At 35.2% G+C, this 16,840-nt stretch overlaps 1 protein-coding gene across 14 annotated transcripts in view; it reads left to right on the forward strand.

Annotated features, from left to right (window-relative positions):
• LOC128627868 (lysine-specific demethylase 6A-like) overlaps positions 1-16,840 on the forward strand; it is a 235,619-nt gene that overhangs the window by 144,199 nt on the left and 74,580 nt on the right. For 9 of the 14 annotated variants that reach the window (XM_053668184.1, XM_053668187.1, XM_053668185.1 and 6 more), the window contains 5 exons: positions 4,549-4,647; positions 4,777-4,996; positions 5,508-5,642; positions 6,065-6,220; positions 7,722-7,817. In XM_053668184.1, coding sequence (XP_053524159.1) covers positions 4,549-4,647; positions 4,777-4,996; positions 5,508-5,642; positions 6,065-6,220; positions 7,722-7,817 — 706 coding nt within the window. Of the gene's footprint in view, positions 1-4,548; positions 4,648-4,776; positions 4,997-5,507; positions 5,643-6,064; positions 6,221-7,721; positions 7,818-8,421; positions 8,806-16,840 lie in introns of all 14 variants that reach the window. The other 5 variants (XM_053668197.1, XM_053668198.1, XM_053668186.1 and 2 more) reach the window with 5 other exon arrangements.

Genomic DNA, 16,840 nt, shown 5'->3' on the forward strand with positions numbered 1-16,840 from the left:
GTATGATCCTAAATACTTTATTCCTTTGTGGTTCAGGATTTAAAATGCTTAATGTAATATAATACACATTGTATATGTTTATTTACTATAAGGTATTGTTGTTACTGTTATTTATTATTTAGTCATGTACAGCCAGGATATAATCGTATGTGTTTATCAGTTTGGTAATGACATACTTTTCTATTTCTTTCAGAATAGTAATATTTTATAAAGAGCTTTTTCATAGGTATCTGAAACTAAAACATTGTTATGTGCCTTATTTTTAAGATAAAATTTTCTGAATGTACAATAAACGTCCTTCATTTTTCAAATAGAAGATACTTTTTCTGAGTTCAGGATTATCATTTTACACAGTAATTATTTTTAGATTGTTAAATTTGTTTGATGATTTTGTTCTTAGTCTCATGTGCTGCCTTTTACTATATTATGTCTGATTGGTTTTATTGTTATAGTTTGTAAAAAATGTATTTTAAATTTTTATTTTAAAACTTATTAAGGTTCTCAATGAAGATTTCGTTATAAAATGCATAGGGATTTGATTTCCCTAGTATTTTTGATGACTTTTTACTGTTCTGCATTCAGCTCTGTACTGCATGTTAATGTTATCTTTTAGGTTATGTATATCAAAGTGAGATGAAGGTGTGGTAGCAAAGTAACTTGGTAATGACTCTCCCATAGTCACAAAACTGTTAAGAGTTGGGACTGATCAGGCAGTGATTTATTGTAGTACACTCTCTCATTTTACAGATGGGAGGAATGGGACCAGAGATGAGGAGTGGCTTAGGGATCTCATGGCTAATTAGTGTCCCAGAAGGAACTATGAGCGACTTTATTCACTGCTTACTCTAGTACATAACCAGCTTTAACAAACCTAGATAAATTGTGCTAGAGGAAAAGTATGTGGTAATTGGATTCAGATGTTAGTAGGTGGCACACTGACTTTCTCCTGACACTTTAAAATCTGAGTGTGAAAATGTTGGGTTTCTAGAATTACTTATTCTTTCTCTAAACATTTAAGAGAATTTGTCTGCTAATCTGAAATTTGTTTTTATCTAAAATTTTTTTTTCTGTCATTACCATTTTGTCTCTTTTGTTTTTTCTTCTTTACATCACTGCTAACTTTTTTAATCTCCCTCTAGCATAGAGATTGTTTGCACTCCCTAACTGAAATGGCTTTCTTTTTCTTGGACTGGCATTTCTTACATCCATCAACTCACAAATTAGCCATTCTTTAGCCTTACTACTACTCCTCTTTTGTATATCCTGCACTTTTCTTTTTAAATATATTTTATTGATTATGCCATTACAATTGTTCTATTCCCCCCTTCATTCCCCTCCACCCGGAACACCCCTCTCTCACCATGTGTCTCAAGTTCTTTAGATTCTATATTTCCCATACTATTCTTGCCCCCCCCATCTATTTTCTATCTACTGTCTATGCTACTTATTTTCTGTACCTTCTCCCCCCTTCTCCTCCTCCCACTCCCCTGTTGCTAACCCTCCATGTGATCTGCATTTCTATGGTTCTGCTCCTGACCTAGCTGTCCTCTTAGTTTGCTTTTGTTTTAGGTGTGGTTGTTACTAACTGTGAGTTTGCTGTCCTTTCACTGTTCATCTTTTTTATCTTCTTTTTCTTAGGTAAGTCCCTTTAACATTTCATATAATAAGGGCTTGGTGATGATGAACTCCTTGAATTTGGTCTTATCTGAGAAGAACTTCATCTGTCCTTCCATTCTAAATGAAAACTTTGCTGGGTAGAGCAATCTTGGTTGTAGGTCTTTGGTTTTCATGACTTGGAATACCTCTTTCCAGCCCCTTCTTACCTGTAAGGTCTCTTTGGAGAAATCAGCTGACAGTCTGATGGGAACTCCTTTGTAGGTGACTGTCCCCTTAGCTCTTGCTGCTTCTAGGATTCTCTCCTTCATTTGAGTCTTGGCTAATGTAATGATGATGTGCCTTGGTGTGTTCCTTTTTGGGTCCAACTTCTTTGGGACTTTCTGAGCTTCCTGGATTTCCTGGAAGTCAATTTCCTTTGCCAGATTGGGGAAATTCTCCTTTATTATTTGTTCAAATAAGTTTTCCACTGGTGGCTGTGCCTTTCCCCCTTCTGGTACCCCTATAATTTGCATGTTGGAATGTTTAAAGATGTCCTGGAGGTTCCTAAGCTTCTCCTCATTTTTCTGAATTCTTATTTCTTCATTCTTTTCTGTTTGATCATTTTTTTCTTCCTTCTGGTCCACTCCCTTGATATGAGTCCCAGTTTCCTTTCCAATACTGTTGGTTTCCTTTGTATTACCATTCATTTCAATTAGTTTAGCTTCCATATGTTTCTCTAATTTGTGACTAAAATCAACCAGTTCTGTAAGGATCCTGATAACCAGTGTTTTGAACTGTGCATCTGAAAGACTGGCTATTTCTTCATCACTTAGATCTATCGGTTCTGGGGCTCTGAGTTGTCCTAGAGCCATTTTGGTGTATTTGTGCCATTAAGTAAGCGGAGTGAAGCCTTAGTTGTTTACCAGGACTGGGCGACCCAGGTCGCTGGTTTGTGACGCTGTGTGTGGGGGCGTGGTCAGAGAGGGAGCAATGTGGTCCTCTCCGCTAGCCCAGTCTGTCCAGTCACACCACTCGCCCCGGGCCTGTTTATCCAATCGGAATTGTGCGAGCTTGCTGCCCCGAGCAGGCTCCCCTCCTCACTGGTTTATCCGCACGCAAATGCTCGACCAACCGACCGCAGACAGCCTGCCATGCCTCTTCTGTGTGTGCTCCCGTAACTAGCCCGCGATCAGCACCTTCGGCTGCTTGAGCACCGCGCACCACCTAGGGATTTTTTCTTGCCAACCTGCTCCGCTGCTGGCTTCGCTTCTCTTACCGGTTTAGCTGAGCATTTAGTTGTCTTTGGACTCCGTATTGTTGATTTTCTGTGTGGCTTGGTTGTGTTTATTGTTGTTAAAAATAGTTGTTCTTAGATTTGGTTATGCACAGAGGCAAGGTGGTTCCACCTATGTCTCCATCTTGGCGGAAGTCTCTGCTCCCTTGATTTGAGTCCAGTTTCCTTTTACTACTGTTGGTTTCCTGTGCATTACCATTCATTTCAATTAGTTTAGCCTTCATATGTTCCTCTAATTTGTGACTAAAATCAATCAGTTCTGTGAGCATCCTGATCACCAGTGTTTTGAACTTGCATCTGAAAGTTTGGCTATTTCTTCATCCCTTACATTTATCAGCTGTGGGGCCCTGAGTTGTTTGTAAGCCATGTTTTTATTTGTTTGTTCCTATTTTGTATGAGGAGTGGAGCCTTGGTTGTTTACCAGGTCAGGGCCACCGAGGTTGCTGGTTTGTGACGTATGTGGGGGCGGGGTCCGAAAGGGAGCAATGGTGGTCCTCTCTGCTCACTCAGTCCGCCTCACTGCTCGCGTGGGCACTGCCAGCCCTCTTCCCTGCATCTGCCCGTAGCTACCCCGCCCCTGGGATCCTAGCCCTGGGCTGCCTGCGTGGCGCAGGGTCGGGGGATCTTTTTTCCCCCACCCACTCTGCTGCTGGCTTTGCCCCCTCACCTGTTTAGCTGAGCATTTTGTTGTTTTTGGACTTCGTATTGTCGATTTCTTGTGTGGTTTGGTTGCGTTTGTTGTTGTTAAAACTTTGTTGTTTTTAGATTTTGTTGTGCGAGGATGTAAGGTGTTTTCACCTACTCCTCCATCTTGGTGGAAGTCTCTCTTTGTCTTTTAACATAATACAGAATTCTCCTTAAAAAAATAGAATTAAAATTTTATGAATTATGTTAAAATACTTATTAAATGGAGTATTTGAAATACACTACATGTTAATTTAATAGTTGGTGTGATCTGTGTTAGTTTTGTCCTTTTCATAAATTAAGAAATATTTGTACTGCCATGGCTGATGTTGCTTAGTGTACTGAGCATGGGTTTGTGAAGCAAAAGGTTATGGGTTTGATTTTCAGTGAGAGCACATGCCTGGGTTGCAGGCCAGGTTCCCAGTAGGGGGCGCCTGAGAAGCCACCTTTCTTATTCTCTTCCCCTCGCTATAAAAAAAAGAAATAAAATTTTTTAAAAAAATAAAGGAAAGAAATGTTTGTCGTGAGGTATGGAAGTTCAGAAATAAAAATTATGATCTTCTTAAATTAAATATAGTTTCTCTTTGATTTTTGTTTTGATGTATATTACTGTTATGTACAAACCATTAGTACAAACTATATACTAATAGAATATTGCATTAAAGAAATTCAGGCTGTGGTTATTTCAGTAAAGTTCATAATATAACATATTAGCAATAGTAAAAACAAGAGTTTAACAGGAAATTATAATATATATAAATATGCAAGCAATGTATACAAATATGTTTATGTTAAATTACTGTTTTTCTCTTCCACATTAAACATTTTTGCAAATAATTATAGTTAATTTAAATATTAATGGGAAATTGTGTGTGTTCATGTGTGTGTGTGTATATATATATATATATGTGTGTGTGTATATATATATATATATATATATGTGTGTGTGTGTGTGTTCTTTTTTCCCTTTACAGGTGCTATTCAAGTATTGGGAAAGTTCAGGATGCTTTTATATCTTACAGGCAATCTATTGATAAATCAGAAGCAAGTGCAGATACATGGTGTTCAATAGGGTAAGACCTGAATATATAAAATTAATAACATTTTATTTGATATATATATATGCTGAAGCATGTAGAGTATACTGTGTTAATTTTTTTACATACAATTTTTTTCAGCCTGTTCTTTGTTTTTCTTTCCAGTGTGCTCTATCAGCAGCAAAACCAGCCAATGGATGCTTTACAGGCATATATTTGTGCTGTACAATTAGATCATGGTCATACTGCAGCTTGGATGGACCTAGGCACTCTATATGAATCCTGCCATCAACCTCAGGATGCCATTAAATGCTACTTAAATGCAACTAGAGGCAAAAATTGTAGTAATACCTCTTCACTTGCAGGAAGAATTAAGTTTTTACAGGTAAAATATTTAAGTACCATATTTTAAAAGAAACACGTCAATGTGATAACTGGCACAAAGAGGGTGGCTGGAAAATTTGGCTACTTTTGTTTTGATATCAATAACATATAATTTTTGATATTTTGTGGTATTATTTTCCTTTTCATTTTAGTTAACATATACAGTATTTAAAATGCCTTTTGCGCATATGCTTTTTGACACATTAATTTACATGACTTTTCTGTGTGTTATTTATATGTTTGTTCCAGCATTTTAAAGAAAAGAACACATTGTTTTTGGTCTCTATTCAGTGTCATGACATGATATTCATGAGAATTCCATGTAACAAAGCCTAGCTTTGTTCTGATTTATATGATTATATTTTACTCACCCTTCTTATACTAAGCGTATATCTGAAACCTCACAATTAAAATCTCTTTTATTTAGAAAATACCTATAACATTCAGGAGGATTTAGTGGACTTACTTTAGTAGGCCTGTGTTAAATTTGCTTTTTACATAATTTTTCCTAGGCTCAGTTGTGTAACCTTCCACAAGGTAGTCTACAGAATAAAACTAAATTACTTCCTAGTATTGAGGAGGCATGGAGCCTACCAATACCTGCAGAGCTTACTTCCAGGCAGGGTGCCATGAACACAACACAGCAGGTGAGAAGTTGGGTTATGTTCTGTAGGTGCCCAGCTTTAAGGGTTCTTTCCAATCTGTGGTGATCAAATTTAAAATTACTAAGAGCAGGATTGACATTTTAAAAAATAAAATTATTTCAAATTTAATTGCAAAGGTATTCTAGATCAAAATAATTATTTCCTATGCTATGGGAAGAAACTTGGGTTAACAGTTTATAACCTTTAAATTTTCACATGATTTTGAAAGTTCTTTAACTTACTTAGTTAAAGAACAGTTGTTTTGAAATGAGGTACATATTTCTCCATTGATGATTCATTTGATTTTCATGTTCAGAAACTTCACATAGTTTTGAAACATATGCAACTTATAAAGTTTCATAATTGGAAGGAATGAATTAAGGATATGTAGAACCATGTTTTTCTTTTACTTCTATAACCCTCAGGCTTCTAAAGCTCATCATCCAAAAACTGAACCTGTATTAGGCCTCTGTCAAACACCAATTTTACAGCAGTCCTTGCCACTACATATGATTCATTCTAACCAAGTAGATGGACTGTCCAACTCTGCCGAGAGGAAAAGAACATCTAGTCCAACAAAGGTACATGTACATTATAGATTAATGGAAATTGCAGATGAAAATGAAGCTGTTGGGTCTTCTGAAATTTCACTTGTCTTGTATTTGAAATTTGTATACAAAGACTAAAAACTTTTTCAGCTATTGTGCTGTTATTGAGCAGTATATTCTGCCCTGAAACTGCAATTGCATTGAAATAACAGTTATGGATACCTTAATGCTACCCAGATAATTTTATTCATTTTTCTGCGTTTACCAAATAAACACACATTTTTCACCACTTTGTGTTGACTTTGAAATAAATTGAATTTTGGAGAAAATACACATCATGATAGCTGATTGAACCATGACCTAGATAAGTGATTTTTAAAGCTGTTTTATATCCATTTGATTATAAATGATTTTTCATTTAAAATTGTTTTAAATGATTTTAAATGCTAAATCCTATGTATGTGAATTATTCTCCAGTAATTACTCACATGATGTCTCACACTGCACATAATTAGTATATGATTTAAAGTATTTTTCAGCTTTCTTCAAAATTCTTTTTAGAACTTGAATGGCCAAATTATTTCCGATACTTCAGTACTATAACAGGTTAATACATGCTACTTGACATCACAAACTATAGTTATGAAATATTCTATTCATAGTTTCTCATTCCCCATTTTAAATAGGAAGCTTTAATATATTTTTAGGTATGAATTTCTAAAACTGAATGATAATATACTAAAATAAGACACTTAAATATATTAAGTCCACTTTTTTATGGGAAAAAGGCAGAGTTCATAATTCACTTTTTTGTTTTAAAGAATTTGTAGAACACGAGATATACTGCTTAAATACATAAAGTATTAAGTATACCTGCTTAATGCCTGTATTTAGCTTCTTAATCTCCATTTCCTACTAATAATCAATGTTAGTAAGTTTTGTGTTTTTGTAAAACACAGTGTTTCTAAAGATAATCGTTGCATGTGTAGAAGACAATATATTTGTTATTATAGATTCCTTCTTACCTTTACTGTATAGTAAATAAGGTAGAATGTTATATATATATATTCAGGATTTTGTTTTCCCTTAGAGATTTATATATCTCTCAGACTTCTTCATGTCTGTATACTGGTTCTTTGCTCTTTAAGCTGCATAACATTACTTTTTATTCCATGGAGATTAACGCTTATTTACCTAGATTCCTTTGAACTTTCAGAAACATTTTGAATGTTTCCATTACAAATCAATGCTGCTTTTAAACTTTTCTGTTCTGGAACATTCTAAGATTAAATAACTTCTTTTGTTAAGATTGTAATTTTATTTCCAAAGCACATAAGTAACCTTCTTCTGATGGATTTATGGGGTTTTTGTCTTGCTTATTTTGAAATGACTTCATTTTGGAATTAATTTGAGTTGTAAATTAGTGTAGTTTACCACATAAAAGTTTCTGAGCTTTTAGCCTTTTCAGTGACAGGTTGCTTGATAGTATTATTTCTTAGATTAAACTTTGTGTGAATTTTTTTTCATCTTGTAGCACTTGGAACAGCTACGTGCAAATAAAGATCATTTAAGTCCAGCACAGAAACTGATGCTGGAACAGTTGGAAACTCAGCTTGTCTTAATGCAACAAGTATGTATACTATTTTTATTTTGACACTTATTACTATGTGAAATGTTTTTCTGGATTAGAATGTTATTTTAGAATATACTAATGTTCACTTCAGCTTTCTCCATATATTCAATAGAATTCATTTATCTTAATTTAAATGCTACTAGAAAGAATTTTATTTTAAATAGCTATAATTAAGAATAAAACACTGGATATTTTCTCTATAGTTGCATAATATTTCAGGTTATTCTCTAGGTATATTTTCATTAGTTTATAATTAACATATCACCCATACTGAGCAGCGTTTAAGGATTGTTTGATATCAAGAATTTCGCATAAATGTAATAGAATGGAAATTTTAAATCTCCGTTATCGAGAGGAAATAAGATCTTTAAATTACTGACTCATTTAGAATTTTCAGCTGCTTTTTTGTCTTCATACCACTAATGAAGGAAGTTCCTTTATCTATATAATTAAAAGATTTCTGCTTTATCCATATGAGTACAGTGTGTCATTTTGAAAATGTGTGTCTTTTTGAGAGATTAAATGTTATACTAAATTAGGGATATACTGGTGATACATTTTCAGAGTTACACAAGCAAGGTTTTCTTTTTTGTTTTTGAAGATGAGACAAACAGGACAAACTACTGGAATTCCTAATGGGCCAACAGCTGACTCATCACTGCCTACAAACTCTATCTCTAGCCAGCAACCATATTCTCCTGTCCCCAGAGTATCTAATGTGTTTCAGCTTGAAGTTTGCTCTGCTTGTTTTGAAAAACCTTTGTCCAGTAGACCTTTTTCTGCAGGCTATGCTTTTTGCAGCACACCAAAAACACTAGGGAGTACAGATACTATTTTGGTAGGCAATAATTATGTAACAGGAAGTGGAAATAATGGAAATATGCCTTACCTACAGCAAAACACACTCACTCATCCTCATAACTGCACAAACCTGACCAGCAGCACAGAAGAGCCATGGAGAAAACAACTATCTAACTCCACTCAGGTACAAGAAAGATTAGCTGCTTTGCTTGTTATTACACAATAATTTTCTTTGGCTTGTGTACACTTTGAGAAGAAGAAAAAATATTTCAAGAATGTTTTATCTCTCCTAATAAAATTAGAATTTTAAATTCAATATTATTAGTATTACATTTTAAGTTCAATCTATGCACATTAATTAACTTTAATTATGATAGTATGGAATAAAAGAAAAGAAGAGGAAAATATTAACACCTCACATTTCTCCCAAATTTTATTTGTAATGAAGGCATGATGACCATGTTTTTAATATTTTGCAATTAATAAGTCTCTGTAAACACTATTTGCACAAGATGATTACTACATACTTATGTAGCAGAGAACATACCATGATCATGAAGGTGGTTTTCCCAGGGTGAGGCTTATCCATTGCACTCTATATGTACCCTTTGATTTCCCCAAGTGTGGGAAACAAGATTTGTGATAGAGGCATATTGCCTTCAGGCTCTCCCATGAGGGGAGAAAAAGAGATCAGCACTATACCAGGTATTAAGCATTTATTTTAATGGGATAAAAAGACTAGTAAAAATTTACTTAAAACAAAATATAACCTGTACTGTGTTGAGACCTATTTTATCATAATGTGGTACTGATGCCAGGTGCTACGTACAGAGGTCAAGGGACACTTCAGCCCAATACTGATATTCCATTTCTTATCACAGCTGAAGAAAGGATATGAAAGGATTTGAAAAGCAAAGCATAGCACATTTATTAAAATAATCATACAGTCTTGAACAACTTCAGAGAACAGTACCATAATTGATTTTGGGTAGGAAGAATTTTGTGTTTTTTTTCTTTTTAAGATTTTATTTATTTATTTTTAGATAGAGGGGAAAGGAGTTAGGGAAAAAGAAACATCAATATGTGGTTGCCTCTCGTGTATCTTTATTGTGGATCTGGCCTGCAACCCAGGCCTGTGTCCTGACTGGGAATTGAACCATCAGCTCTATGCTTCAGAGACCCATGCTCAATCACTGAGCCACACCAGTCGATGATGGATAGGACATTTTCATAACTGTGGGTGATGAGAAAGTGGGCCAGCTAGAGTTGTCCTCAGCATCTGATGCTAGTGGAACACTGGCGAAGTGACCATCTCCCTGGCCCATTGTCACAGACTTGTCATGGTGATTTGGAGTGGGGAGTAATCCCTAAACTCTGATGCAAACTTATTATAATAATATTACAAAGGTACCACTGATCTCTTTTAGGTTCTGCATGGCTACTGAATCTGTTTGAGACTAATATTGTTTACCTTAATTACAGGAAATTTGTGAAACAAATAGAGAACCAAGTGATCAGTAAAGGTCACATCTGTGATATTTCAACAAGAATACAAATGGAAAGGAGTAGCCTTTAAGGCCTGTTTCCTATTCTACTTTCCTGCCTCATTACATTAATTACTATATTATCATTATAGTAATATGTTAACTTATATTAACTATATTAACTTATATTAACTATATTAACTTATGCAGCAAACTGCATAAGTTACATTATAATTTTTTGTGTTGTTCATGTACAGGTTTTAACAAGCATGTAATGACATGCATTTATCTTTACAGTATCATACAAAATAGAATTCACTGTCCTAAACATACCTTATATTTCATCTGTTTATTGTTCATTGCTTATTTTTAACCTGTGGCAGTCAAGAAATTTTTTCATTGTGTCTATATGTAATATACACAATAAATACTGTCTTGCCTGTTCCATAATGTGATATAGTTGAAATCATATAGTATGTGTCCTTTTTAGAATAGCTTCTTTCATTTAGTAATATGCATTTAGGTTCCTCCAAGCATTTTCTTTACCTGATAGCTGTTTTTGTTTTTAACCATTGGGCTTATGACAGCTTATTCAACTAGTAAAGGACTTCTTGGTTACTTGTATGTTTTGCAGTTATTTATAAAGCTTCTGTAAAAATTCACTACAGATTTGTCTACATATAAATTTTCAAGTTATTTGGGTAAAAACATAGAGGCATGATTGCTAGTTTATATGGTAATAGTAGATTCAATGTTGTAAGAAACCTATAAATATCTTTAAAAGGTGCTGTACCATTTTGTATACTTACCCATAACATTTCAGGCTTCTTTTTGCTGTAGGTTTCTCTCCCAGATTTCCTATTAAAAGTTGTCTTAGTAAGTCCAGGTAACTATAAACAAAGTGGGTGCTTTGTAAACAATAGAAATTTATTTCTTGTAGTTATGGAGGCTGGAAATTCCAGGATCACAGCATTGGCTGATTTGGTGTCTGTTAAGGTTCTTCTACTGATTCATAGTTCACTGTGTCTAACTGCTATATCCTCATAAGGCAGAAGGAGCAAGGGAGCTTTCTAGGGTCTCATATAAGGGCACTAATTCCTTTCTTGAGGTCTCAGTCTTCATGACATTGATCAACTCTCAAAGGTCTCATCACCACATACCACCTTAAATAATAAATTTTAGCATACAAATATAGACCCATTTTTTCCCTCAGTAGTGAACTTAAATAATTCTAATACAGTGATATATTTTTTAAATTCTCTTACTGTTTTAATTATTGTTTACAATTCTGTAATGATTTTTGGACCATCTGTTTGTGCGTTGATTTATTTTCTTTGTAATTGTTTGGCCAGGTTTAAAAGCTTTGGTCCATTTTTTAATGGTGCTGTTCATTCTCTTATTGTTGGGTTTTTAAAACCTGTTATTATAATATTTTGATTCATTTCTATCATATCTGTTTTATAAATATTGTCTCCTGCTTTGGTTTATCTTTCTCATCCTTTCTGGCAGTGTTTTGCAGAGCAGAAGTTTTTAATTTTAATTTAGTCCAGTTTACCATTTGTCTCTTTCATAATTATTCCTTAAAATTTGTACCTAAGGTGTCATCACCATGCCAAAGGTATCTAGATTCTCCCCTGTGTAAGAGCAATCTTTTGGTATTTTATGTATAAGTCTATAATTGATGTAGATTTTTCAGAAGTATGTAAGATCTCTGATAAATTTATTATTTTGAATGTGGATTACCAAATTTTACTACATCATTTAATAATTGAAAAGATTATCAGTGTTCTATTAAAATATTACAGAGCAGTTACTATATTTATGTGGATATGTTTCTCAGTTGTATTTTGTTCCATTAATGAATTTGTCAATATTTTTCACTAATCAATACCAAGTTGACGTGGTTAATATAGCTTTGAAATAAGACTTGAAATCAAATTATGTCACTCCTTCTCCTTTCTTATTCTTTCTCAAAATTTTGGTAGCTCTTTGCTCTTTTACCATACAATATATACCTCAGCCACTTTGACAGCATCAGTAAAAATAATGGTAGGTTTTATATTTGCATGCATTGACTGTGTATGTCCTGTTTATAAGAACTGATATCTTAATAACAATTCTTCCTACTGGTGAGCAAAGAATATGTCTCCAATTATTTCATTCTTTGGTTTCTTTCATTAAAACATTTTCTTTGAACCCTGCTGGTATGGCTTAGTGAACTGAGTGTGGCCTCCAAACCAAATGGTTGTTGATTTATTTCCCAATCAAGGCATGAGCCTGGGTTTTGAAACAGATCTGAATTTGGGGAGTGTTGCAAGAGTTCCTGGCCAGAAGCAACTGATCAATATATCTGTTGCACATCATCAGGGTGGCTCTTTGCCTCTTTCTCCTCCATTTTCCTCCTTCTAAAAATTAACAAATAATTTTTAAAGAAAGCTGTTTTCCATAGCTCTTATATTTCCATAGCTCAATATATTTTGTTACATTCTTCCTAGATGTTTTATTTTTGGAGGGAAAGCTAAATGGTATTGTAATTTTAACTTGAAATTCCACTACTCCTACAGGAATGTGATTGACTTTTGTATATTATCCATGAATGCTGCAACCTTTGATATATTGGTATAGAGTGGAGGAGATTTTAATTTTTTTTAACATGAGCAGTGAATCAGCTCTGAACAAAAAAAGATTTGTTTCTTTTTAATGTTTTTTAAATCTCTTTATTGTTTTTCATTGGTTGGTTAATTTGTTTTGCACTAGCTAGACTTTGAATAAGATGCTAAAAAAGCATGTGAGAAAACATCTTTTCCTTGTCCTATACTTACTAGATAATGATTTGAGTTTCTCACATACTCTTATGAAGTAGAGGAAGTTCTTGTGTATTTTTACCTCACAGAGAGTAATATTATCAGGGATGGGTGTTTGATTTCATCACATGCTTTTCTGAATCTCTTATGATTATGTGATATTTGTTTCTTAGCCTGCATATGTGACAGATGACAGTGAGTGTTTTTCTAATGTTAAACCAGCCTTGCATACCTAGGATAAGTTACACTTGGCAGTGACTTTATAATTCTTTTTATACATAGATTTCTTTTGCTGGTATGTTATTGAGGACTTTTGCGTATATGTTGGTGAGACATTTTGGTCTGTAGTTGTCTTATAATGTTTTGTAAATTTGGTTTTGACATTAAGGTAATCATTATGCCAGCCTCATAATGTAGTTATAAAATATTACTCTTCTTCTACTTGGCGGGATGTATTGTGGACCATTGACTTTTTTTTTCTTAAATGTTTGGTAGGATTTATGAGAAAATTCTCCTGGACGTATAATAGTACTTTCTGTCATGAAAAGTTATTTTTGTTGATTCAGTTTCCTCATGTTTATAGGTTTATTCAGGTAAGGCCTTTCTATTGGTGTTATTTTAGGTAGATTGTGTCTTTCAGTGTGTTGGTCAACAAGTTATTAGATTGTGGGCACAGGGTTGTATAAACTTTTAATGACCATGAGATTTGTAATGATGTTTCATCTTCTGTCTCTGTAATTAGCAGTTAGTGACCTGTGTTTGTATCTTTTCACCATTAGGTAGCCTCACTTTATCAATGGTATTGATGTTTTTAAAGAATTATTTTTTGGCTTTAAGTTTTTATTCCTTTTTTGTTTTTACTTTTCTTGGTTTTTGTTTTAATTCTTAATAGTTTTTCTTCTGCACATACTGGACTAACTTGGTTTTCTGTTTAGTTCCTACAGGGGAAACATGGATGATTCATTTTAGTGTGTTTTCTTCCTGTTAAGTATATTGATTACTCTAAATTTCCTGCCAAGTGCTACTTTTGGTTAATCTCACAAATTTTAGTAAATTGTGTTTTTATTTTCAAGATGGCTAGTATGGCTTAGTATAAGCTAGGGATAAGTAAATAAATCTGTGTCTTCTGAGTAACAACATGCAGCCAGTTTCCTTTTTGATTTTATTCACCCTTATAAAGATAACGGATTTTACTTTGAGTGAGTGAGGGTTTTGGATGGGTGAATGTTGTGGTCAAATTGTTTCTTTCCCCAACAGTTTAATGAGAAATATAGATTTATATATACTCAAATTAACCCATGTAAAGTTTGTAAGTAATTTTTTTTGTAAATGTATTATGTTCTCTGTTTATTGCTACAACTCTTTTTCTTTTAATACACTTGACCTTTGAGCCGAAGAGATTTGAACTGCAGGTTCAAAAACTTAGATTATTTTCAGTTGGCTTGTTAATTTCAATTAACTTAGTTTAGTTGACCCACTGAACCACAGTTTAGCTGCCTGAGCTACTTAGTTCTTTTTTAAATGTTTGTCAGATGTGTTTTCTATGGTTATCAGTAGAATTATGTTCTTAATTTTTGTTCAATGATCAAGCGGGGAGTTAGGAATCCATTTGTTAATTGTTTAAGTTATACTCAAGTTTCCCATTGCATTAGAAACAATATGACCAACCCCCATGTTATTCAAGAATCATTAGGACTTCCGCCAAGATGGAGGCATAGGTGGATTTGCCATGCCTTCTCACACAACCAAGTTTAGAGACAACTAAATATTAGCAACAGAAAACACAGCCAGAACACAGACAATTGAACTTTTCGGAAGTCTGTTAACAACAAATTCTTCAGCCTGACTGGTAAGGGGTGAAACCAGCAGCTGGTGGAGTGGGGTTGCATAGGAGGACTCGGCCAGACACACTCAGGCCCGCGGAATCCAGACTTGGGGAATCCAGGAGCAGGGTTGGACCTAGTGAGCGACTGAGCGAGCGACCAGGCGAGAGACCGCAGAGGAGACAGCGGTGGAGCGGTACTGCGTGTTGACTGTGGTTGCACATTTGTGCGCGAGTGGACAGGCGAGGGAGGGGGCAGTTGGACCGGGGCCTGGCAGGTCCCCACGGCAAGCGGCAGTGGAGGGCCCCGCCATTTCCCTGCTCTGACCCCACCTCCACATTCAGCTTCATAACCCAGTGACTCTGAGTGGCCCGGCCCAGGTGAACCACCTAAGGCGCTGATCCTCACCCAGCTGTAATAAACAGCAGAGGGGTCGCCATTTCCCCGCTCTGACCACGCCCCCCACATACAGCGTCAAAACCCAGCAACCTGGGAGTTTAAGGCACCGCTTCTCACACTTAAAGGGCGCAAACAGACCAAAAATGGATCAAGAAGAACTCAAAGCCCCAGAGCCTATCTAAGCGATGAAGAAATAGCAAAACTCTCAGATGCACAGTTTAAAACACTGGTGATCAGGATCCTCACAGAACTGATTGGTTATAGCCACAAATTAGACAAACATATGAAGGCAAAACTAGTTGAAATGAATGGAATTGCACAGGACACCAATAGCAATGAAAAGGAAACTGGGACTCAAATCAATGGAGTAGACCAGAAGAAAGCAAATAATGGCCAAACAGAAAAGAGTGAAGAAGCAAGAATTCAAAGAAATGAGGAGAGTCTTAGGAACCTCCAGGACATCTTTAAACGCTCCAACATCCGAATTATAGGGGTACCAGAAGGGGGAAAGGCACAGCCACCAGTGGAAAACGTATTTGAACAAATAATAAAGGAGAGTTTCCCCAATCTGGCAAAGGGGAATAGACTTCCAGGAAATCCAGGAAGCTCAGAGAGTCCCAAAGAAGTTGGACCCAAGAAGGAACACACCAAGGCACATCGTAATTACATTAGCCAAAATTAAAATGAAGGAGAGAATCCTAGAAGCAGCAAGAGATAAGGGGACAGTCACCTACAAAGGAGTCCCCATCAGACTGTCAGCAGATTTCTCCAAAGAGACCTTACAGGCAAGAAGGGGCTGGAAAGAGGTATTCCAAGTCATGAAATCCAAAGACCTACAACCAAGATTGCTCTATCCAGCAAAACTTTCATTTAGAATGGAAGGACAGATAAGGTGCTTGTCAGATAAGATCAAGTTCAAGGAGCTCATCATCACCAAGCCCTTATTATATGAAATGCTAAAGGGACTTATCTAAGAAAAGAAGTTAAAAAAAACATGAACAGTGAAAGGACAACAAACTCACAGTTATGAACAACCATACCTAAAACGAAAGCAAACTAAAAGGACAGCTAGATCAGGAGTGGAAACATAGAAATGAAGATCTCAAGAAGGGTTAGCAACAGGTGAGTGGTAGGAGAAGGGGGGAGAAGGTACAGAAAATAAGTAGCATAGACAGTAGATAGAAAATAGATGGGGGAGGCAAGAAGAGTATGGGAAATACAGAATCTAAAGGACTTGAGACACATGGTCATAAACTAAAGGGAGGTAATGGGGACGGGGAGGTAGGGTGGAGGGGAATGAAGGGGGAGAATAGAACAACTGTAATGGCATAATCAATAAAAAATAAATTAAAAAAAATTATTTGTATATCTAACCCAAAACGTGTTTTTGTGACCAGATGCAATCAATATCCACTTCCGTTCATGTTATAGAGAGTCTCTAATTTCATATAGGTCTTTAATGTTTACACTTAAAGGTATTTATTATTGCATTATATTGGATGGGTATAAGGGTATAAGTCTCCTTGATTTTAATATATTACTTTACAAATACTTGTGTTTTTTTCTTGTTTTGGTTGTTATCAGTAGTGCTGCTCTTAACATTTGTATGAAATTCTTTCTGTGGATGTGTCTTTATTTGCGAATATAGAAGTCTGTATCTGTGAGTGGAGTTGATATGTTATAAATGTTAATCCATTTGAGAATCTTCC

Source organism: Artibeus jamaicensis, unplaced genomic scaffold (assembly GCF_021234435.1).
Source record: "Artibeus jamaicensis isolate MK-2021 breed Jamaican fruit bat unplaced genomic scaffold, CSHL_Jam_final contig_478, whole genome shotgun sequence".
Classification (NCBI taxonomy): Eukaryota; Metazoa; Chordata; class Mammalia; order Chiroptera; family Phyllostomidae; genus Artibeus; species Artibeus jamaicensis.